This window comes from Delphinapterus leucas, chromosome 10 (assembly GCF_059928025.1).
Source record: "Delphinapterus leucas isolate spDelLeu-1000000601 "Yukka" chromosome 10, BTC_Dleu_Yukka2, whole genome shotgun sequence".
NCBI classification, from domain to species: domain Eukaryota; kingdom Metazoa; phylum Chordata; class Mammalia; order Artiodactyla; family Monodontidae; genus Delphinapterus; species Delphinapterus leucas.
Window position 1 is genome coordinate 56715759 of NC_143138.1, and position 24143 is coordinate 56739901.

Below are 24143 nucleotides of genomic sequence, written 5' to 3' on the forward strand. Positions count from 1 at the left end.
AATGGATGTTGAATTTTATCAAATGCTTTTTCTGCATCTGTTGAGATGATCATGTGGTTTCTGTCTTTTCTTTTGTTGATATGGTGTATCACATTGATTGATTTGCGTATGTTGAACCATCCTTGTGACCCTGGGATGAATCCAACTTGGTTGTGGTTATGATGTTTTTTATGTGTTGTTGGATTTGGTTTGCTAATATTTTGTTGAGAATTTTTGCATCTATATTCATCAAAGATATTGTCCTGTAATTTTCTTTTTTTGGTAGTGTCTTTGTCCGGTTTTGGTATCAGGGTTGATGGTGGCTTCATAGAATGTAGATAACAGTTCTGAACAAGAGGACTCTCAGCTGGCTCTTGCTGTTTTATGAAGGGTATTTTTGACTACTGTCATAATAGCTTTTGACCCATGTGTTCACATAATGAACTAAATTTTCCCACTGAAGTCAGCACTGATGGGACTGTCTGGAAATCACTCTGTCAGGTCTTGAATTCCATAAATTAAAGAACTTGTAGGGAATTCTCTGGTGGTCAAGTGGTAAGGACTCCATGTTTTCACTGCCAAGGGTGCAGATTCAATCCCTGATCTGGCAGCTAAGATCCCACAAGCCATGTGGTACAGCCAAAAAAATAAATAAATAAAAATTTAAGAACTGGTAGAGGTTTTTAGTTAATTAAAAGGAAAGGTTAAAAAAAAAAAAAAAAAAAAAAGGAAAGGTAAAGCAGTGGTAATAATAATGAGTAACAATAATGAAAGTATGTAATAATAATGAAATAGGACTAATGGCAATGAGGTTGGGGGGAGTGAAGATTCTCTTGTCAGGAGAGACCAATTTTAGCCCTGTGAGTGCGCCTCACCCAAACACTTATCACAGGAGTCTTCCCTCAAACAGCTTGGTCCTTCTCCCTCCTCGCAGGCTGGGAGCATCCCCTGGAGACATCAAGGACTGTATTATAAAGGCATGTTATCCAATGCAGGACATTGAGGCCGCTTAAAAAATAATTATTAAGCGAGGGCGTGAACAAAGGAATGTAAGACGTAACAGAAAACATACGTGTCTCATGCATAAGAATTATTCTACAGAAGCTGTTTCCCATTTGAGACAAAATAAGAAACACTTGTTGAGTGGATGGATGAGCTTCCTCCAGGGCCTCAGGGGATGGGCACCCGTGTGGGAGCTGGTCTTGGTCTCTGTAGACATCATCTCTCTGGGTCACTGCCCTGGGGGCATGGTGGGCAGGGCTCCAGTCTGAGGACCTGTAGGCAGGAAGGGCCATAATAAAAGATATCCTGTCCTCACCATGGTTTGAACCCCAGGGAAAGCACTTTTTTCCCTTCTGTCTCGGTCTCCATCTCTTTTTTTGTGGTACGCGGGCCTCTCACCGTTGTGGCCTCTCCCGTTGCAGAGCACAGGCTCCGGATGCGCAGGCTCAGCGGCCATGGCCCACGGGCCCAGCCGCTCCGCGGCATGTGGAATCCTCCTGGACTGGGGCATGAACCCGTGTCCCCTGCATCGGCAGGCGGACTCTCAACCACTGCGCCACCAGGGAAGCCCTGGGTCTCCATCTTTTAACCTCCAAAATGGCTAGCCCTCGGGGCCAGGGTTTCAAAGGCTGGTATAGAAAGTTTGCCTCAGATTCAAAATCCAGATTTCCTGACCCTGCTTCTGCTCTAAAGCATCCCACTCTTGAGGATGGGCTCAGCAATCTGCATCTTTTTTTTTCTTTTAATTTATTTATTTATTTTTGGCTGCATTGGGTCTTCGTTGCTGCATGCAGGCTTTCTTTAGTTGCAGTGAATGAGGGCTACTCTTCATTGCGGTGTGCAGGGTTCTTATTGCAGTGGCTTCTCTTGTTGCAGAGCACGGGCTCTAGGCTCGCGGGCGCAGTAGTTGTGACTTGCAGGCTCTAGAGCACAGGCTCAGTAGTTGTGGCACACAGGCTTAGTTGCTCCGCGGCATGTGGGATCTTCCCGGTCCAGGGCTCGAACCCACGTCCCCTGCATTAGGCAGGCGGATTCTTAACCACTGTGCCACCAGGGAAGCCCCAGCAATCTGCATCTTTAACAAGGATTTTAACGTAACCTAACTTTTGAGGGTTCTTAGCTTAGGTGTGTGTTGGAAGCACCCGGGGAGCTTTCAGCAAATGCTGGCCCATGCTGTGTGCTTTGATTCAGTGGGGCTTCCACGGGGGGCTTTTTTACAAAGCTTTCCACAAAATCATCACAGTCTGTCTAGCACCATTTTACAAATTGCAGAGAAGTGCCCCCTCTGGTGGGCCACAGCCTCTTGCCAGGGTACAGGGCTTGGGGAGAGCAGCATGGGGTGGGTTTCAGCCCCTTCCCCACCTCAGCCAGGTCTCTTGTGCAGTGAACAGCGTGCACAGCTGTGCATGGTATCTCTGGCTCCCAGGTGGTTCCAGTGCACACCCCAGTTAGGAAGCAGTGACAAGTGTGGCTGTTAATAACCTTTGAAGGCTTTTGGGCAGAAGTGCACAGAGTAGTGTGTTCAGATTCATCTGGGGCAGCTTGTAGACCAGACTGGGGACAGCTGAGAACAGAGCATCCACAGAGAAGCTGTTTTACACTGGTCTAGGTGGGAGGAGATTGGAGCTGATCTGTTGTGGCAGCAAGGAAAGAGAAAGGATAGTCCTGAGCTGTGTAGAGAAGTAGTAAAGTGGATGTGCCAACCTGGGGGGAGAGATTAGTAAGCAGATGCCCCCTGAAACAGCTGCGCTGGGGAAGGGTCCTCTCTCAGACCTTGTCTCTTCATCTGTGGCCAAGGGAAGTTCAATATCCCTGGAACAACTCTCAACCAAGGAGAGGCAAGTGTTGGCGGAGAGGTGACCCTGCTTTCTCATCCCCACTCCTTCAGGGAGCACCTAAGGTCACCTCTCAAACTACTCGAACCCCAGTCCTTGTCCCAGAGTCTGCTTTGGTGGGGATCCAGACCATGGGGCATGTTAATGGGTGGATCTCCAGCTCCAGAAAAGTGTATCCTCACTCAGACAGGAGCCCTCAAATGCATCGGCTGTGTATATCTTTTTCTGGAGGGCAGAGAGTACAGGAAGTTGGTCTCCATGGGTCAACATCATATGTTTCCTGAGTGGGTGGGTCAGTGATGTGGAGCAGGGCTTCTCAAATGGTCATGTGCACAGAGGTTACCTGGAGATCTGCTTAAAATACAGATTCTAACTCAGCAGGTCTGTGTGGGACCTGAGAATCTGCGTTTCTAACAAGCTCCCACGTGATGCTGATGCTGCTGGTCCAAGGACCACACTGAGTAGCAAGGCCCTTAGCAGCAAGGTCCTTCACAAATGAGTTCTAAGGCTGCGGGGGTATAAGTGGGCTGGTAGGTGGGATGGAACTCTTCACTGTAAGTACGTTTCTAATATCAAGATTCCTGGCCAGGCTTTTAATAAGTACTCCTCATACACTTGACTCCTACAAAACCTTTTCATCCAAACACCACTCATAAATTGTTTTTATGCCATGATGTTAAACTCTTTCTGATCATTTCAGGAGAGGTTGCCACCTTGTAGAGTTTTCATCCAGCCTGTAGGGCAAAGGAAAAAATGATAGAAAATCAAAATAATTTGATTCATGAGATGGAATTCAACTTTGAATTCTAGTATGTTGATCAAGAATTTGCAGGCTCTGGGAAATACTTTTGTTTTAAATCTAAGAATAGAAACCACTGTTTAAAAATCTAAGAATAGGGATATCCCTGGTGGTGCAGTGGTTAAGAATCCACCTGCCAAGGCAGGGGACATGGGTTCAATCCCTAGTCTGGGAAGATCCCACAAGCTGCGGCGCAACTAAGCCCACGTGCCACAACTACTGAAGCCCGCGCGCCTAGAGCCCATGCTCTGCAACAAGAGAAGCCACCTCAGTGAGAAGCCCATGCACCACAACGAGGAGTGGCCCTCTGCTGGCCGCAACTAGAGAAAGCCTGTGCGCTGCAATGAAGACCCAGTGCAGCCAAAAATAAATTAATTAATTAATAGTAAAAAAAAAAAACCCTAAGAATAAGTCATTTGCCTCTGTGTAACAGTAGGAAAAACTACCTGGATGAAAACCAAATACTTTGATTACTTCTTAAACCTTAGAAGACACAACTTACTGGTCTTTTCACTTTGGGCTTTTCAGTTAGAGCTGGTGGATTGATTGATTGATTGATTGATTGATTTTAACATCTTTATTGGAGTGTAATTGCTTTACAATGGTGTGTTAGTTTCTGCTGTATAACAAAGTGAATCAGTTATACATAAACATATATCCCCATATCTCCTCCCTCTTGCGTCTCCTTCCCACCCTCCCTATCCCACCCCTCTAGGTGGTCACGAAGCACCGAGCTGATCTCCCTGTGCTATCCGGCTGCTTCCCACTAGCTATCTGTTTTACATTTGGTAGTGTATATAAGTCCATGCCACTCTCCCACTTTGCCCCAGCTTACCCTTCCCCCTCCCCGTGTCCTCAAGTCCATTCTCTACATCGGCGTCGTTATTCCTGTCCTGCCCCTAGGTTCTTCAGAACCTTTTTTTTTTTTTTTTTTTTAGATTCCATATATATGTGTTAGCATACGGTATTTGTTTTTCTCTTTCTGGCTTACTTCACTCTGTATGACAGTCTCTAGGTCCATCCACCTCACTACAGATAACTTAGTTTCGTTCCTTTTTATGACTGAGTAATATTCCATTATATATATGTTCCACATCTGCTTTATCCATTCATCTGTTGATGGACACTTAGGTTGCTTCCATGTCCTGGCTATTGTAAATAGAGCTGCAATGAACATTGTGGTACATGACTCTTCTTGAATTATGTTTTTCCCAGGGTATATGCCCAGGAGTGGGATTGCCGGGTCATATGGTAGTTCTATTTTTAGTTTTTTAAGGAACCTCCATACTGTTCTCCATAGTGGCTGTATCAATTTACATTCCCACCAACAGTGCAAGAGGGTTCCGTTTTTCTCCACACCCTCTCCAGCATTTATTGTTTGTAGATTTTTTGATGATGGCCATTCTGACTGGTATGAGGTGATAGTTCATTGTGGTTTTGATTTGCATTTCTCTAATGATTAGCGATGTTGAGCATCCTTTCATGTGTTTAATAGCAATCTGCATATCTTCTCTGGAGAAATGTCTATTTAGATCTCTGCCCATTTTTGGATTGGGTTTTTTTTTTTTGATATTGAGCTGCATGAGCTGCCTGCATATTTTGGAAATTAATCCTTTGTCAGTTGCTTCATTTGCAAATATTTTCCCCCAATCTGAGGGTTGTCTTTTCGTCTTGTTTATGGTTTCCTTTGCTGTGAAAAACGTTTTAAGTTTCATTAGGTCCCATTTGTTTATTTTTGTTTTTATTTCCATTTTTCTAGGAGGTTGGTCAAAAAGGTTCTTGCTGTGATGTATGTCATAGGGTGTTCTGCCTATGAACTCTGTTCCTCTAAGAGTTTTATAGTGTCTGGCCTTACATTTCGGTCTCTAATCCATTTTGAGTTTACTTTTGTGTATGGTGTTAGGGAGTGTTCTAATTTCACTCTTTTACATGTAGCTGTCCAGTTTTCCCAGCACCACTTATTGAAGAGGCTGTCTTTTCTCCATTGTATATTCTTGCCTCCTTTATCAAAGATAAGGTGACCATATGTGTGTGGGTTTATCTCTGGGCTTTCTATCCTGTTCCATTGATCTATATTTCTGTTTTTGTGCCAGTACCATACTGTCTTGATTACTGTAGCTTTGTAGTATAGTCTGAAGTCAGGGATCCTGATTCCTCCAGCTCCATTTTTCTTTCTCAAGATTGCTTTGGCTATTCGGGGTCTTTTGTGTTTCCATACAAATTGTGAAATTTTTTTTTCTAGTTTTGAGAAGAATGCCATTGGTAGTTTGATAGCGATTGCACTAAATCTGTAGATTGCTTTGGGTAGTATAGTCATTTTCACAATGTTGATTCTTCCAATCCAAGAACATGGTATATTTCTCCATCTGTTTGTGTCATCTTTAATTTCTTTCATCAGTGTCTTACAGTTTTCTGCATACAGGTCTTTTGTCTCCTTAGGTAGGTTTATTCCTAGATATTTTATTCTTGTTGTTGCAGTGGTAAATGGGAGTGTTTTCATAATTTCACTTTCAGATTTTTCATCAGTAGTGTATAGGAATGCAAGAGATTTCTGTGCCTTAATTTTGTATCCTGCTACTCTACCACATTCATTGATTAGCTCTAGTAGTTTTCTGGTGGCATCTTTAGGATTCTCTATGTCTAGTATCGTGTCGTCTGCAAACAGTGACAGTTTTACTTCTTCTTTTCCAATTTGGATTCTTTTTCTTCTCTGATTGCTGTGGCTAAAACTTCCAAAACTATGTTGAATAATAGTGGTGAGAGTGGGCAACCTTGTCTTGTTCCTGATCTTAGTGGAAATGGTTTCAGTTTTTCACCATTGAGAACGATGTTGGCTGTGGGTTTGTCATATATGGCCTTTATTATGTTGAGATAAGTTCCCTCTATGCCTACTCTCTGGAGCGTTTTTATCATAAATGGGTGTTGAATTTTGTCAAAGCTTTCTCTGCATCTACTAAGATGATCATATGGTTTTTCTCCTTCAATTTGTTAATATAGTTTATCACATTGATTGATTTGCATATATTGGGGAATCCTTGCATTCCTGGGATAAATCCCACTAGATCATGGTGTATGACCCTTTAAATGTGCTTTTGGATTATGTTTGCTAGTATTTTGTTGAGGACTTTTGCATCAATGATCATCAGTGATATTGGCCTGTAGTTTTTTTTTGTGACATCTTTGTCTGGTTTTGGTATCAGGGTGATGGTGGCCTCGTAGAATGAGTTTGGGAGTGTTCCTTCCTCCACTATATTTTGGAAGAGTTTGAGAAGGATAGGTGTTAGCTCTTCTCTAAATGTTTGATAGAATTCGCCTGTGAAGCCATCTGGTCCTGGGCTTTTGTTTGTTGGAAGATTTTTAATCACAGTTTCAATTTCATTACTTGTGATTGGTCTGTTCATATTTTCTGTTTCTTTCTGGTTCAGTCTCAGAAGTTTGTGCTTTTCTAAGAATTTGTCCATTTCTTCCAGGTTGTCTATTTTATTGGCGTAGAGTTGCTTGTAGTAATCTCTCATGATCCTTTGTATTTCTGCAGTGTCAGTTTTTGCTTTTCCTTTTTCATTTCTAATTCTGTTGATTTGAGTCTTCTCCCTTTTTTTTCTTGATGAGTCTGGCTGATGGTTTATCAATTTTGTTTATCTTCTGAAAGAACCAGCTTTTAGTTTTATTGATCTTAGCTATTGTTTCCTTCATTTCTTTTTCATTTATTTCTGATCTCATCTTTATGATTTCTTTCCTTCTGCTAACTTTGGGGTTTTTTGTTCTTCTTTCTCTGATTGCTTTAGGTGTAAGGTTAGGTTGTTTATTTGAGATGTTTCTTGTTTCTTGAGGTAGGATTGTATTGCTGTAAACTTCCCTCTTAGAACTGCTTTTGCTGCATCCCCTAGGTTTTGGTTCATCATGTTTTCCTTGTCATTTCTTTCTAGGTAGTTTTTGATTTTCTCAGTAACCTCTTGGTTGTTTAGTAGTGTATTGTTTAACCTCCATGTGTTTGTATTTTTTACAGATTTTTTCCTGTGATTATATCTAGTCTCATAGCGTTGTAGTCAGAAAAGATACTTGATACGATTTCCATTTTCTTAAATTTACCAAGGCTTGATTTGTGACCCAAGATATGATCTATCCAGAGAATGTTCCATGAGCACTTGAGAAGAAAGTGTATTCTGTTGTTTTTGGATGGAATGTCCTATAAATATCAATTAAATTCATCTTGTTTAATGTATCACTTAAAGCTTTTGTTTCCTTATTTATTTTCGTTTTGGATTACCTGCCCATTTGTGAAAGTGGGGTGTTAAAATTCCCTACTTTTATTGTGTTACTGTTGATTTCCCCTTTTATGGCTGTTAGCATTTGCCTTAAGTATTGAGGTGCTCCTATGTTGGGTGCATAAATATTTACAATTGTCATATCTTCTTCTTGGATTGGTCCCTTGATCATTGTGTAGTGTCCTTCTTTGTCTCTTGTAATAGTCTTTATTTTAAAGTCTATTTTGTCTGATATGAGAATTGCTACTCCAGCTTTCTTTTGATTTCCATTTGCATGGAACAACTTTTTCCATCGCCTCACTTTCAGTCTGTATGTTTCCCTAGGTCTGAACTGGGTCTCCTGTAGACAGCATATATACAGGTCTTGTTTTTGTATCCATTCAGCCAGTCTGTGTCTTTTGGTTGGAGCATTTAATCCATTTAAATTTGAGGTAGTTATCGATATGTATGTTCCTGTTACCATTTTCTTAATTGTTTTGGGTTTGTTATTGTAGGTCTTTTCCTTCTCTTGTGTTTCCTGCCTAGAGAAGTTCCTTTAGGAATTGTTGTAAAGCTGGTTTGTTGGTGCTGAATTCTCTTAACTTCTGCTTGTCTGTAAAGGTTTTAATTTCTCCATCAAATCTGAATGAGATCCTTGATGGGTAAAGTAATCTTGGTTGTAGGTTTTTCTCTTTCATCACTTTAAATATGTCCTGCCACTCCCTTCTGGCTTGCAGAATTTCTGCTGAAGGATCAGCTGTTAACCTTATGGGGATTCCCTTGTGTGTTATTTTTTGCTTTTCCGTTGCTGCTTTTAATATTTTTTCTTTGTATTTAATTTTTGATAGTTTGATTAATATGTGTCTTGGCGTGTTTCTTCTTGAATTTATCCTGTATGGGACTCTCTGTCCTTCCTGGACTTAACTATTTCCTTTCCCATATTAGGAAATTTCCAACTATAATCTCTTCAAATATTTTCTCAGTCCCTTTCTTTTTCTCTTCTTCTTCTGGTATCCCTATAATTCGAATGTTGGTGCGTTTAATGTTGTCCCAGAGGTCTCTGAGACTGTCCTCAGTTCTTTTCATTCTTTTTTCTTTATTCTGCTCTGCAGTAGTTATTTTCAGTATTTTATCTTACAGGTCACTTATCCATTCTTCTGCCTCAGTTATTCTGCTATTAATCCCTTCTAGAGTATTTTAAATTTCATTTATTGTGTTTTTCATCATTCCTTGTTTCCTCTTTACTTCTTGTAGGGCCTTGATAAATGTTTCTTGCATTTTCTCTATTCTATTTCCAAGATTTTGATCATCTTTACTCTCATTATTCTGAATTCTTTTTCAGGTAGACTGCCTATTTCCCCTTCATTTGTTAGGTCTGGTGGGATTTTGCCTTGCTCCTTCATCTACTGTGTATTTCTCTGTCTTCTCATTTTGCTTAACTTACTGTGTTTGGGATCTCCTTTCTGCAGGCTGCAGGTTCGTAATTCCCACTGTTTTTGGTGTCTGCCCCAGTAGGTAAGGTTGGTTCAGTGGGTTGTGTAGGCTTCCTGGTGGAGGGGACTGATGCCTGTGTTCTGGTGGATGAGGCTGGATCTTGTCTTTCTGGTGGGCAGGATCACGTCCAGTGGTGTGTTTTGGGGTGTCTGTGAACTTATTATAATTTTAGGCCGCCTCTCTGCTAATGGGTGGGGTTGTGTTCCTGTCTTGCTAGTTGTTTGGCATAGGGTGTCCAGCACTGTAGCTTGCTGGTTGTTGAATGGAGCTGGGTCTTAGCGTTGAGATGGCGATCTCTGAGAGAGCTTTCACCGTTTGATATTATATGGGGTCAGGAGGCCTCTGGTGGACCTGTGTCCTGAGCTCGGCTCTCCCACCTCAGAGGCACGGGCCTGACACCCGGCTGGAGCACCAAGGCTCTGTCAGCCGCCCAGCTGGTCTTGCTAAAGCCCGGCCGCCTGCAGCAGCCTGACCAATGGAATATTCAAATTGGAAATGTTGCCTTAGCACTGGATGTTGGAGGAGATCTCCATCGCTCCTTACCAGAAATACAGAAGGATGGACAGCTCCAGCCTGAGAGGCTTGTCTGCTCACCCGCTGGGGTGAATGGGGGCTGGGATGGTGGGTTTATTTTTATTTATTTGTTTGTTTAGATTCTTTAGTTTTCCTGCCATCCCAAAGGGGGCAGTCATCAGCATTTATGGAAGTGTTTTGATTTGTCTTCATGTTGGGAAAATACATGATTAGGGGTTGATGTAATGCACAGGAGGAGCATGTTACAGGAATAAGCTTATTCAAGTCATTTCTGATTTGTGTTGGTTTTTTTAAATGCAATATGATTTTTACTCATTTTAAAGCATCCGTAGCGCCAAGAGGACTGTTTGGGAGGAGCCTCCCTTGTCTCCACTTTGATAAGAAAATTGCTCCTCCTGGGACAGCTGACTTCCCACTGCCTGTGATGGGTACAGGGTTGTTCAAAGTGCACGCTCCAAATTCAGCACTCCTTAGCTTCGGAGGGGATTTTGGCTTTAACAGTTATGTGGTTCATCTGTCTCAAGCATTTGTTTTGACTCTAGCTCTTGCTTGCTTTACTTTTTTAAGCTTGGAAAGAAGAAACCCAGAATAGTCTGGGCCTTTACTTCCAAATGGGGGTTTAGACAAAAGTTTAAAAAGGCACTTGCTTTGTAGCACTTGCCTTGGAACCCCCACGTGTGCTGGTAATCACCTCTGTTCCCTCAGACTGCTGGTTGCCAGCCCCTATCCGGCAGGGCCTGTAAACCAGTGCCCCAGCCTTGCCAGGCTATCAGCCACGATTGGCATCTGTCCTGGCATCCCGTGTGCTCCAGGTTCCTTAAAGGCCACATGCTCCATTCATTGGGTTTATGCTGCCCACCTGCTCAGGCTCAGTTTCTGTGGGTTCTTCGGGGGATGGGGAAGAGGGGACCTTGTCTGTGCCTTGTTTGGGGTTCCCCGCCTCAGGCCCCCTCCGGTCCATTCTTACATTGGCAGCTGGGAAATCCTGGGCAAGTGCTATAACTTCTCTGTGTTCCAGTTTCCTCCTTGTAAAATGGGCATAAAAAGAAGAGCTACCTGGCATGTAACAAGCTATTATTGAGTAGGGGCCATCTGTGGACCCAGTCTTTACAACCATCCACCCTGGCAGGCCAGCCCCAGTCCTATAAGGCAGGTGTTATGGCTTCATTTTTCAGGTGGGAAAATGGAGGCTTGTAGAAAGGCCAGCCTGTTTGTCTAATGACCCATAGCTGTTACATATCCGAGCAAATCAATTGGGACACCGATGCCAAAGCTTATGCACTTTCTATGCTGCAAACCGTGTGCTTTTCTGCATGCTGAGGAATTCCATGGGCCCTGTCCCAAAGGATTCCCGTCTAGGAATAGCACTGTTTTTTCTGGTGAGGCTCAGGCTGACTCATCCTTGAGTGGGGCCAATAAAGTATTTCCGGGGAATAAACTCTTTCTGTTAGCTCACTGGGCCAGGTTATTGAGAACCCCTGCTCACCTTTGACTCCTCAGTTAATTAGAGAATTGGGATCAAGTGCTTCCAAAATTTCCCTGAATTCTCTATTAACTGAGTTAACACAGAGCTCATCAGCTCACGGGTCACACCTCACGTGGCTGGAAGAAAGGAAGGGGGTCTTAGATGAATACCAAACTTCAGTCAGACATAGAACATGAAGGGTCATCTCAGTTTGACAAACACAGGAGGAAGTAGCAAACGGGAAGATAAACTTCACACTCTCCCTGGAGCCCAGCATCAAGCCCTGACCAGATTTGCGGATTTGCTGCTCCCACAGGACACTGCGTTGGTGGTCAGAGCAAGTGTGGCTCCAGAATAAAGTCGAATGCTGTGTGAATGGGAAGAAGGAGCCTGAAGGCCAAGGAGGCTCACTAACTTCATGATCTGATTTCTTCCTGCCAGCCACACTGCATATTACAAGCAGGGCTGGAGCTTGGCTCCGCTGGCCAAACTCCCAGGGCCAGGACAGCCGAGGTATGTCTGGAAAAGAGAGGACCTTTGCCAAGGCAAGCATCTCCCGTGCCAGGCAGACCAGCAAATAAGCTGCCTCTTGAAGTCCCTTCATCTGAATCCCCGAAGAGCCAAGGCTTGTTGAAGTTCTAAGTGCAAACTAGGGAGCTACTGAGTGCCCGGTACTGAGAATATAGAGACGAACATGCAGAAACCAAGTAGGCTTTCATCTTGTGTTCTAAAAAAAAATGTTAATTGATGTTTTTCTGATCCTGAGTGTAATGTGTCTTAGTAAAACAAAAAATTTAGAAAATTTAAACTGAATTACTCAATCTCTGGGGAGAAACCTTGATAGCATTTTATGGAATTGGATGTGTCTGCTAGCCAAGGAAAAGTGGGACTGGGAAAATGGCCAGTTTTGTGAATCTTCTTAAAATAGGGTCCAGAATTTCATATTAAAATTTTTTCTTTAAGTTTTGATTGGGACTTTACTTGAAAAATGAAACTAAAGATTATGAAAATAAGTTTATGTTATTCTACACGTAACAGCTCTTGTAATAATAATGGTCAAGGATACTTAGACCCAAGGCAAAAGTTTATTTGCTTTATTAGCATCTTTAAAATAGCAGTGCATTAATTTCTGAAATGAAAGAAGTAACTGAGTCCTGGGTAGGCAGCTTTTGGATGTGAATATTCCTATTATAAGGTAACATTCTTTGCTTCATAGTTTGCCTTTTTTTTTTTAGGACAATCACAGAAAGGTCGTTTTTATGATGGTACATTTTTCCCAAACACTTCTCTTGATCTTTTAAATTTAAAGCCTTATCTTCTCAAGCATCTTAAAGTGTTATCATCCAAGGATAATTTTGACTTCTTCAACAGTTGTTAACTGATCTAACTCTGCCAGATCCAGACTTAATCAGAGGCTTTGAGTGGTTTGAGCAGTTTCTGAGCATCACTTTCATTGATTTCATGAAAGCCTGCACCTTTGCAACAGGTTTTAGTAGATTTGCACTGCATATGAGTTGGATAATCAGATTCTACACTGTCTGGCAATCAGGGCCAAAGGGTAGACAGTCAATTCACTGGTCCACATTCCCCATCAGCTGAGAGCTGGTAATCATAAGTCTTGCAACAGTGCTGAAGGTAAGTTCTCCAAGCTAAAGTCAGTGTAAGCAATGATTGAGGCACAGAAGGAATCAGAGCCACGGAGAAGCCTTGTCCCTAGAATCTCTCCCATGTACCTCTTGGTGGGGTACCACGTGCCTGGCGGAGGTAAAAAGCACCCTTCCCCCACTAGATCACTATTCCTGATGCTGTCTAAAGCCAGGGCACAGCTAGTTTAGCTACATCACCCCAACATTCATCTTTTAAAGGTTCCCTGAGACTTCTTTGACTACAGGATGCCTGCCTGACTATGGAGTGGGGGTGGAGGTGGGCGGGGGTGGTACCTAGCTCCATAGTGACCCTGTTTTTTAAGGTTATGCCCCAGGCAGGATCTAAAACCAGAGCAAAGGGGGTGCTGATACTGCTTTGAGATTAAGTGCTCCCTGCTGGGGGCAGCTATGCTGACTTTATAACCAGTAGTTAGAAAGTTTTTCCTTGGGTTAGTATGGATTTGAACAACATTCGTTAGCATGTGAGGGTTCCCCTCCCATTGCCTCTCCCCACCTGGGAACAAATGCCCAGTACTTTCCAGAAGCTCTCAGTGCCAGCAGCCTCATCTATAAAGAGTATTGTCTGAAGTCAGGTTCACCGGAGAAGAACCTGAGATGGGGATTCCTGGGCAAATGATTTACTGCAGAAATGCTCTTGGAAGAAAAGGAGTGAAGGGAACAGAATGGGGCAGAAGACAGAGGCAAACAGGGATGTGCTCTCAGCCTAATCCCACGGGGGCTCTGGAACATGAGTTGCCCAGCACAGCTGGTCTCATCTTGAGGCAAAGGGGCAGCCTTTTGCACCCACGTCAATCATAGGCTGCAGAGGAAGGGTGTTATAACCTCCCAGGCAAAGCAGCTCTCATTCAGCCAGGGACTGGAAGTCATCTAGTAAAGGGGTTCTGGGTGCAGATCTTGTGCCGTCCACACCAGCAGTCACAGTGTTTGCTGAGGCCCATGCTCTGGGGGCCTCTTTGCCTCATAGCTGCAGTGAAGGGTGGAAAACGGAATTAAAGCCTTTCAGTCAAGGGGACTTACATAGCCATGGGAGGGCTGTTCTGGTGCTGACAGGCGCAGAAGGGTGATCCACGACATTCTTCCCTGTTGCAGCGTCCGGGAGCGCGTGAGTCATGACCATACACTGAGCGCTTTCATTCCTACAGATGTCTTTGGTTTTCACTCTTTTTGCTTGTCCCCCACCCCAAGATCCAACCGGAATTCTGTCATTTCTATTAGACTGAGTAGGGTGGAAGAGAGATGTGGAATAATGCAATAAATGCTGGTTTAAATGTTATTTCCTCGCATTTTGGAATTAACAAAAATAAGGTAGTTCAGCAGTTCTCAGACAATCAAAAGCAGTCTTAGATCAAAGCTGAGTAAACGGAGGTCCCCTCAATTTCCAGAGTAAATTTTTAAAGCCTAGTGAGTCCTTCACATCCATGTAAAACCTGAAGAAGTCTTTGGGGTGATAAATCTTTGAGAACGGATAGACCTTTGACTTAAATTGAAAACCTCTGTCCTGGTTTGAAAGGGATTTCCAGTGAGATATTGAGCTTTGGAACTGGGTTGAGTAATATAATTTATGTATATCCTGGGATGCTCTTGAGAGTAATTACACCAGGACAACAGACATAAACCAAGACCGTCCCAGGGAGTTAAGGTCACCTAGGCTTGAGCTCGCTGCCTCTAATGCCCACAGGCCAGTTAGCTAGGATTTAGAGTAGCTTGTACTTGGGCCAATTGTGGATATTGCTTCTTGGGTGAGGAATTATAAGGAAGAGGATGGTGACAAGAGGCCACCAACAGTGAATCATTAGGACCAATCTTTGGGCCATGCAGTTCGTGAGACAGCATTTGAGAAATCATTCACTGGTTTTCCTTATTGAGATTGCCGCTGCATGTTCTCGAGATTCCAAGAGCAGCCCCTCACACTGCCCTGTAAATGTCTGTTTCTCTGCTGGAAGATGTCCCCCTTCTAAGCTGTGAGCTCTTCAAGGACAGGGACTAATGTCATTCAGATCTGTGTCCTCAGTGCTGATCGTGGGAGGTGATGTGATGACTCAGCCACTCAATGGATGCTCAGGGTCCGTTCCAAGTCCTGTGCCATGCCCATATTAGATATGCAAACTTACCTACCACCCACGAGTGTTTGGGGCAAGATGGGTGAAGGAAACCTTGGAAGAAGGGCTGAGGAAAGGTGTTCCTGACAGTGGGAACAACTAGGCAAAAGTGTGGAAAGTGTGGAAATGAGACCAAGTAAGGGATATTTGTAGAATAGTGACATATGTGCTCAGAGAGGTAGGGGCCAAATGGATGCCAGTGTTAACATTTTGAGCTTTTATTATGTTCATAATGGAGAGAGGCATTTTAAGAAGATTCCTCAAGCAGCCTGTAGAATGGACGAAAAAAAAGGCAAACTCATAGCAGTGGCTCCCAAAGCATTGCACAGTGGAACACTTACTGTATCACCTACCATGAATTGAAAATGCTTATCTCAGGCCCCACAATCTCAGAGTATACTCAGACCACTGGGGCGTGGCCTGGGAATCTGTATTTTTTTAAGGCGATCCCAAACCAATTTTAATGCAGGAGGTCCCAAGCCCACCTGAGGGATGCTGACTAAGGTCACGGAGAACAGTTAGAAAACTTAACAGTTACTGAGATCAATTATCCCCATTAGATATCTAGATTGGATGCTGAAAGATAAGCTACAGTTCCCTTTTATATTTATATATCTCCTATGTTTTATTTCCTTGTATTTCGGGTTGTTCGTGTTGCTGTTGCTTTGTTGCTATTTTCTAAATAAAGTTTTATTGATGTTTAGAAAACAGACAAAAGTACACAAATCATTAGGTGCCCAGCTCAGTGAATTTTCACAATGATCACACCTGAGAACATCCCCAGCACCCCGAGAACTCCCTTCCACTTGCCACCCGCCAATTATTATCTTGACTTCTATTCCCACAGATGAGTTATTTGTTTTTTGTCATTTCTACTCTTTGTGTTTGATATTGTTCATAATAGTGTAATAGTATATGTGTATAACATGTAACTAAGTAGGTATGTTGTGGTAAGTGCTCACATTTTTTTTTTTTCTGATTAGACACACAACTTAAACTTTTTTTATTTCACCCATCTACCTGGAAGTGTGGGTCTGGGCTGAGGTGCAGGTCTTGGAAATTGGAGGAGGGAGCATGGGTGACATTTCAGAGCCAGAATCCACACAGGTTGGTTCCTTTTGGCTGCCGTTGTGTGTTGCAGAGTTGCCAAGGCCCTTGAGAAGATCAGGTCCTTGGTAGGGGAAGGAGGTAGGTTTTAGAGTCAGTCAAGAATGACCTTGGGGGCTTCCCTGGTGGCGCAGTGGTTGAGAGTCCGCCTGCCAGTGCAGGGGACATGGGTTCGTGCCCCAGTTTGGGAAGATCCCACATGCCGTGGAGCGGCTAGGCCTGTCAGCCATGGCCGCTGAGCCTGCGCGTCCGGAGCCTGTGCTCCGCAACGGGAGAGGTCACAACAGTGAGAGGCCGGCGTACCGCAAAAAAAAAAAAAAAAAAAAAAAAGAATGACCTTGAGGAAGTCACATGACCTCATTGAACTCCAGCACCCCAGCTTCTAGACATTCAGCCAGTGCTAGTTCTGTTCTGTGCCTTCTCCTTTTCCCATATCTGCAAACATTCTGTCTCCCCTCAGAAGTCTTGATTTGGTCTCAGTGACTCGGAGAGGCCCTGTGTGTTATGAAGAGCCTCCTGCTTTTCTTTGACTTTGGTTGTAAACTATGTGTGCAGGTGGTAAGATGGCAGCTCCCCACGGCCCCTTTCCTGGTTTTCTCGTGCCTGTCTGTAGAGTCCAGCCCAGGCCAGCTATGCTGGGAACCCTCTCCTTGCCCTTGCACCCACCCCCACCCTGGGAAGGCTTGCTGAGGGTGCAGCTCAGCCCTCATTGCTTCATGCTGTAGAAAGAATCCCTGTGTTTTCCTTGGTGCGATTTTCTTAGCGTTTATTTTTCCTCAACTAGTAAGGTTTTGAAAGGCAAGATTAGGGTGTGAGCCAGAAAGGCGATTTGGATGCCTTTTAATGCAAACCTAAGGAGGCATCCAGCTCACGTGTGGGCTGTCCCGTTTCTCCAGGAGAGCACTAGGGATCAGAGCCAAAGGGTTGATTAAGAATGAAGAGTGTTCTTACTAATAAGAACCTGCTGTATAAAAAAAACAAAATAAAATACAAAAAAAAAATAATTGCTTTAAAAAAAATCACATTTTTAACTGTTTTTATCCCTACATCTTCCAAACTTTTTGACCCCAAAACCCTTTTTTAAAATGTAATACCCACAGAACTAATGTTTTACAGAACACAGTTAGGGAAACTCTGATATACAATAACAAACATGATAAAGAAAAAAAAAGAATGAAGAGTGGTTTTGTCCTCTGCACTGTCTTCCCAGAGAACCTCTGGCAAGTGTGGCGGCGGGGTGAGTGGGCAGAGGAGGATGGGGACTTGGCCTGTCAGAGGCTCCTCATTCCAGCACAGCCAACAGTGGCTGTTGTCTGAGAACTTCCCTATAGCAGGACCATGTTTGCTGAAGCCTGGATTTGCCTCCCTGGGGCTCCTCCACACACTTGTCCTGGTGTAGCCAGCCCATCTGTTGGTACTTTTTGTCTTTCAGGAGGAAATGGGCATTTCCTGTGAACTGCTGGAATCGGACTTCCTCAAATGCAGTGTGGGATTCCCTTTCATGAGGTCGAAGTCGAAGGTAAGGGGCAGGGACGGGGCACTTCCTTGGCAGCACCCCCGGCCCTTCCCACCAGCCACTCATTCTGCAACTGCCTCCCCGAGGTTTCATCCACACCCCACTGCAGCAGGGTGGCCAGCAAAGCCCTGCCTGGGCACAGCCAGCCCTGTCCATAGCCATCTCCAAGTCTGTTCCGGGGCGCCGTGGACATGTGGTCCTTCCCCTTGATCCATGTGACATACCACAGATGTGAGACACATGCCACGGCCTTTGTACTTTGTCAAGCACCATCTGGTTAGCCTCTTAACATTTTATTTTCTGGGACATCCCATGCCACTTTGAGTCCCTGGGACAACATAGGAGAAGATGTGGTCTGGGCTAGTGATCTACAGTCCTGGCTGTCGCCCCCCGGGAACTCACAATTTTTGAAGAGACCTCTTAAAATATAAATAATTGTATTGCACTTCATTTTTTCAGAAAAGTACAAGAAAGTACAGTCACTTTGGTATTTATAAGGAGCCAAATTTTCTAAGCTCAAACAATAATATGGTTTAGCGTATTCGGAGATTCATGGAACATTCTAGTATGTGCCATCATTATAAAGAGATGCAAAGACGTAGGAGATACGATTTTTGGAGGTAAAACTAGACTCTGAAAGACCAGTTCTGCCTTTTTAAATGGAAGCTGTTTTCCCTGCTATGATTTGAAGGAAATTTTATATTCCTTTGTCTACCTTTTTTCCCTTCCTAAAAAAAAAAAAAAGAAAGTTTAATCCTTTTATCCTGCCTATGTCATAGAATTGGATCATTTTAATCTCTAAGGCTTTTTGGTCTCAGTACATAGGAGCTGTTTTGCAAAGCAATTGTGAGAATATTCTAGTAAGGAAGATTTGCTCATTTCTTAGCAAATCACTTGAATCCCTCCGCCTCATTGAATGTACCTGCTCCAAACTGTGGTGGCTCTTATATCTGTGATTCCTCAGCCTTTTTTCTGGCTCTGATCCTCATTCTGTCCACATTCATCCCAGGAGAAGGGAAGCCCCAAGTGGTGGCTGCCCTCAGAAAAGCTGGCAGAATATGGGCCAAGTCCTGTGAGATTCCAGGTGGGGTGAGGATGCAGGAGGAGGACCCTGAATGCTGGGCATCATTGCCTGTAGTAAAATATGGCACTCACATGCACACACACACACACACACACACATTTTATTGAAATCTTTTGAGCAACAGGAAATAGACTTAATTGAAACACTTTAAAAGTAGCCATTTTGGGCTTCCCTGGTGGCGCAGTGGTTGAGAGTCTGCCTGCCGTTGCAGGGGACACGGGTTCGTGCCCCTGTCCGGGAAGATCCCACATGCCGCGGAGCGGCTGGGCCCGTGAGCCATGGCCGCTGAGCCTGCGCGTCCGGAGCCTGTGCTCCGCAACGGGAGAGGCCACAACAGTGAGAGGCCCACGTACCGAAAAAAAAAAAAAAGTAGACATTTTGTTGTAAAATCCAGCCTCCTTCCCTCAAACCTAAGGTGCGTCTTGCTAGTTTTAAAGATATTTTAAAAGGAAAACTTATTGCAGATGGATCCAGGATCACTTCCCATAAAGAGAAAGTGAATAAATGAATACAATGAAGATAAAGTAATCTTGACTTCTGGGGCCTTAAATTTTGTTAAAATTCATTCTCTCTCAAAATAGTCACAGAGCCAACAGAAGTATGGATGTTGGATTTTTTTTCCAGCTTGGTAATGTCACTGCCTTCCTCCACATGCAGAAGTGAAGGCCTGTAGCAAGGCTGGTCCTGGAGGCAGGGCTCTGGGGGTGAGTCCCTGGAGAAAGCCCCAGAAGCGACCCAGCAGGGATGGGGCTCCCTCTATCCACAGCCCAGCTTGTCCTTCCCTGCCCTCAGACCCTGTGGGTCATCAGGCTCCAGACCACCTGCTAAGCCTCGTGACCACACTATCTGCTTACTTCGCTGGCCGTATGTTTCTGTCTTTCATGACCAGCCTGCCCGGTGCCTGACCGTCTGTTCTCCCAGGCCTCTGACTCTCATTTTGGCTTTGTGCCCAAATCTTCTGCTTCTTACCTCACTTTGATCTTTAGAGGGTTTAATTCAGATCTCCTGCCAGTTCAGACTCTCTGCTGCAATGAGACCCTTGACTTTCCCTTCCTTTGGTTCCTCCAGCTCTGTTTCCTGTCCTGTCTCCATGCCCCACCCTCACTGTAAGCTGACAGGTCTCACTGCAACAGAAATTTCTGTCTAGAAAGGGATGTCCAGCATCCACTCTAGTTGATGGTCCAAAGTCATGATCCAGTGTTAATTACTTTCAGGTAGCATTCAGTTCAGTAGAATCCAGTGTTACAAAGTTAGACCATTGCCTAGAATTCTTCATAAAGGAACGAAATGATGTCATAAAGGAACAAATATTTAGATATTAAATAAGTCATAGACTCTCAGAACTTGATGGAATTTAAGGATCATTTTGTCCACCCTCTTCTTTTTTATTGAAAAGCAAAGAGATCGAGTATCTTGGCCAAGATCACATAGTTTGTGGTAGGGCCTGGCTCTATAAGCCCTGCCCAAGGGGTCCTTCCTGATTCCTATACTTGCCCAGTGTGTATATGGTGAAAACCATTTGCTTGGAGCAGTGTTCCCCGAATCACAGGGTGCCCACCACTGGGAGTACCTGAGATGATTTTGGGTGGCTCATGAGATGATTTTAGGTGATACATGGACATAGCACTAAACCATGTGGACTCTAACAGAAATTTATTACCTTTTCAACACTCTTTCAATCCTAACTTTTTGTGGGAGAAATTCTCTGGTAGCTCTACAATATCTCTAACACCTCCCTATCAGTCGTTAATCTCCCTTTTATCAAAATAGAGCAGACCTTAGGCCCAGAGCCTTCAGCAGGCAACAGAATTCAACATCCCTTTGTTTCCATTATGTTTATTTTTATGATGACCTCCTCTTTATGGCAGGTGATCCTGGATTCCCATCTGTGATAGTGATATAAATTCTTCTCTTTAAAATAGTCTTTAAACAGCAAGAGTGAGGCAATAAAAATACAAAGTACATATCACAGGTGATATGATAAGCAGATGTGGCAAAAACTGGGATGATGGTGTGTGAGTGAAATTTAGGAAGTCCTGGTTTAAGAGTTCAAGCGTATCGCTTCCTAACGAAAACCTCAGTTGCTGAAAAGAACAGCGTGCCTCTCGCCAGAGTGGGCTCTGGGTTTTATTGCTAAAGTTGTATCTCTGGCCTGACCGTCAGAGAGGAGTGCACACAGAATAAAGCTTGCCGTGCAAATGAGCACCCAGAGGTCATAAACTGCAGAAGATTGTAGTGTTTAAGTTTGGAATGCTGGCTGATGCCAAATGTCACTTTCTTTTCCCATAGTATGAATTCAGCGTGATCTTTGATACAAGCCACCTGTCTGGGGAAGAGGAAGTTCTTAGCTTCATCGTTACTGCTCAGAGGTAAGGGGGATTTAAATTTTTTCCAAAGATGAAATATTTATGGGACCAAGAAAGGTCATGCCCTGGTCATGCTTTGATGATGATGCCCAAAACACCGAGGAGGAAGGAACCGCTCAGTGATAAAGCCCCAAACCGCTGCATAGAATCGGGTCTCTCAAGGATGGTGCTTGTCTAGTTCCGCTTGTGCAGACACCAGCTCAGAGAGAGCTGGGAAGGACTAGGGGTTCATTCAGTCAGAGGTAAATGATTTTACAGCTGAGGAGAGACAGGCCTGGAGAGGTCAGGATTCCAGCCCAAGCTTATGTGGTTGGTTAGTTCACAAGTGTCCTCTGTGGTCATTGGCTTCTCATGGATGTACCCCAGCATCCCTTGATGCGAGGACAGGGCACCTGCAGCCTGAGGGCCCGGCCAAGCCTGTTGGTGGAGGCCCCCAAGAGATGGTCCTCAAGAGAGGGCTTGTCCTAGGAGCTGAGTGGACAGATAGGGAAGGGGACAGTGCAGTAGTGATGTCTTCCCTCAGGACTGTGCTCCTGCCTCTCTCTCTCCAGTATAGCCAAGGGTGCTTGAGAGAGACACTGGGGTCATGAGCTGCCTCCACAAGCCAGAATCCACAGGTGCATTGAAGTACCATCTGGGTAGCCCTTGGCCGATAGCTGGGCTGGAAGGAGAGGTACTTAGGTGGGTGAATAGGGAGATACAAGCTTTGACTGTATAGGTTGGATACCCAAGGCAACCTTTTTATTTGAATTTTTATTTGGAAATGATTTTAAACTTAACAGAAATGTTGCAAAGAATAGTGCAAGGAACTCCTGTATACCCTTTACCCAGATTCACTCAGTCTTGACGCTCTGCCTCATTTATTTTATCATTCTCTTTCTATGTATGATTTTTTCCACTTAACCATCTGAAAGTAAGTTGCAGACATCATGCCTCTTTACCCATAAGTATCTCCATGTGTTTCCTAAGAATGAGGCCATTCTCTAAAATAACCCCAGTATAGTTATAAAATTCAGGAAAATTAACGCTGATACAATGCTATTATCTAATCTCTAGTCCATGTTCCAGTTTTCCCAAAAATGACTTTGTAGCCACTTTTTTACTGGTCCAGAGTCTGATAAAGGATCAGGCATTCAGTTATCATGTCTCATCTCTAGTTGCCTTAATCTCCAAGACAAACTTTCATGCCAAGGGATTTGAGTCTATCCCAGAGGTGGTCTGGAGATCTGAACCCAAACACTGTGAAGCCCAAGGTCAGGCAAGATCCACAGAAAAAAGGTGAGATAACAAAATCAGGAACCTCATGGCTAATGGAGGCCGGGAAAATGGAAGGCCAGACATTAGATGAGCAGACCATGAAACCAGGGGCTGCAGGTCAACCAGAGAAAGGCGATTGTGCAGCCACAGGTTAGCATGCGGCCAAGACTGGAGACCCACTGAATCCGGGGTGCAGAGCGAGGCAAGGGGCTAAGCGTTGTAAAACTAAGGCCCCCACCCACATGGTCACCTCTGAAATGAGGGTGCTCAACCCAAGACTTCCTCCAAGGAGGACTGCACCCTCGGGCACTGAGAAGGAGCTCCTGGTCCCACATTCTGAAAGAGGAGGTCATCTCCCGGACTTTTCAGATGCGCCCCATCGTTCAAGATAACAGGTGCCGGCTCAGCCATCTATCTGACCCCCAGGTAGAGCAAGGGGTCCGGCTCTGGATCACTCCTCTCAACCGCATTCATGTCCATCAAGTGTAAAGCACTGAGCAGAAGCTGAGAGGGAGCAGGGATGAATGAATGAGAGAGAGTCTTCCATCTCAAACCTCATCAAGACAGGGTCAGTCTAGAGACAGAGGCAGACACAGCTCAGTGCAGGAAGTAGGGCAGAACAGCCCAGGGCAGGCACTGTCCCTCACTCATTCTACAAACCTTTGAGCACTTACTACAACCAGCCACTGTGTGAGACAAGGGCAGATACAGCAGGGACCAAAGTTGGTAAAAGCCCTTCTCTTGGGCTCCTATAGTTGCTTCAAGCCTCAAAGCAAATGCACAAATCCATAATCAAAGTGTCTCCTGTCCCATGAAATAATCAAAACTTGATTTCAAGTTAAGGCTTCCTCCCTTCTGCCAGGGCAAGGCTGCAGGAGGGAAGCCTTTCTCCGGGAATAGTCTTTCTCCGGGAATAGTCTAGCTTTCCTGCAGTGGTGCTTCTACTGGCCCTTTCCCCCTTTTCCTGAGAGCCCCCCAGGTTGTGAGAGGTAAAAGGCAAACAGGAAAGGTCTTTCTTACCAGGCACTGCTGCAGGCACTCACTCAGTCTGGGTATGCAGAGCTGGCTCCTCCCCTTTGGGGACCCCCTCCGCCCTCCCACTACTGGGGAGGCTCACTTGTGCTTCCTCCCTCACCACATCTTCCAACCTCAGCCTCTAGGCGGCCAAAGATGCCTTCAGTTCCTGCTGCCCAGACTGTGCCCCGGGACAGGACCAAAGGTGACCCTACCCTGGCTCTTGCTTGTAGATCCCACTGAGGAATCTTTGCCCTGACAGTCTCTGGAAAGGCAGGTGATCCTTGTGGAGTGAGGAGGGGAAAGCCAGCAGCCCCCTCCCCTTACATCTCCTGGGCCTGCATCTGACTGTCCTGATCAAGGTCCCCTGAAGCTTAACTTAAAAGGCAGTCACCCTCCCCTGACCACAAACCATTTTCTCCAAAATCTGTCTCCAAGAATCCTCCTTTCCCGACTCTGTTACATCCTTGACATTATAGTTTGGGTTGTTGCCACCAGACATAGTAAATCCTGGTTTAGTGCTTTCCTCTGAATTTTGGCATCAATTATGCCTCAGCCAAAACTTACATTTTAACACCCTGTCGTACTCACCCCAGCCTGAGTGATTCTTGAATTTTCACAAAAACACCGATTCGTCAAAGGTTAGACTAAGATTCTTCCCAAGTGCTGAATCTTTCAGCA

General features: G+C 44.5%; 1 protein-coding gene across 1 annotated transcript in view; it reads left to right on the top strand.

Annotated features, from left to right (window-relative positions):
* The window catches only part of ITGA9 (integrin subunit alpha 9), a 356219-nt gene that overhangs the window by 256267 nt on the left and 75809 nt on the right, over positions 1-24143 (top strand). Inside the window, exons 19-20 of the mRNA XM_022553838.3 lie at positions 17658-17744; positions 21115-21194. Coding sequence (XP_022409546.1) covers positions 17658-17744; positions 21115-21194 — 167 coding nt within the window. The remainder of the gene's footprint in view (positions 1-17657; positions 17745-21114; positions 21195-24143) is intronic.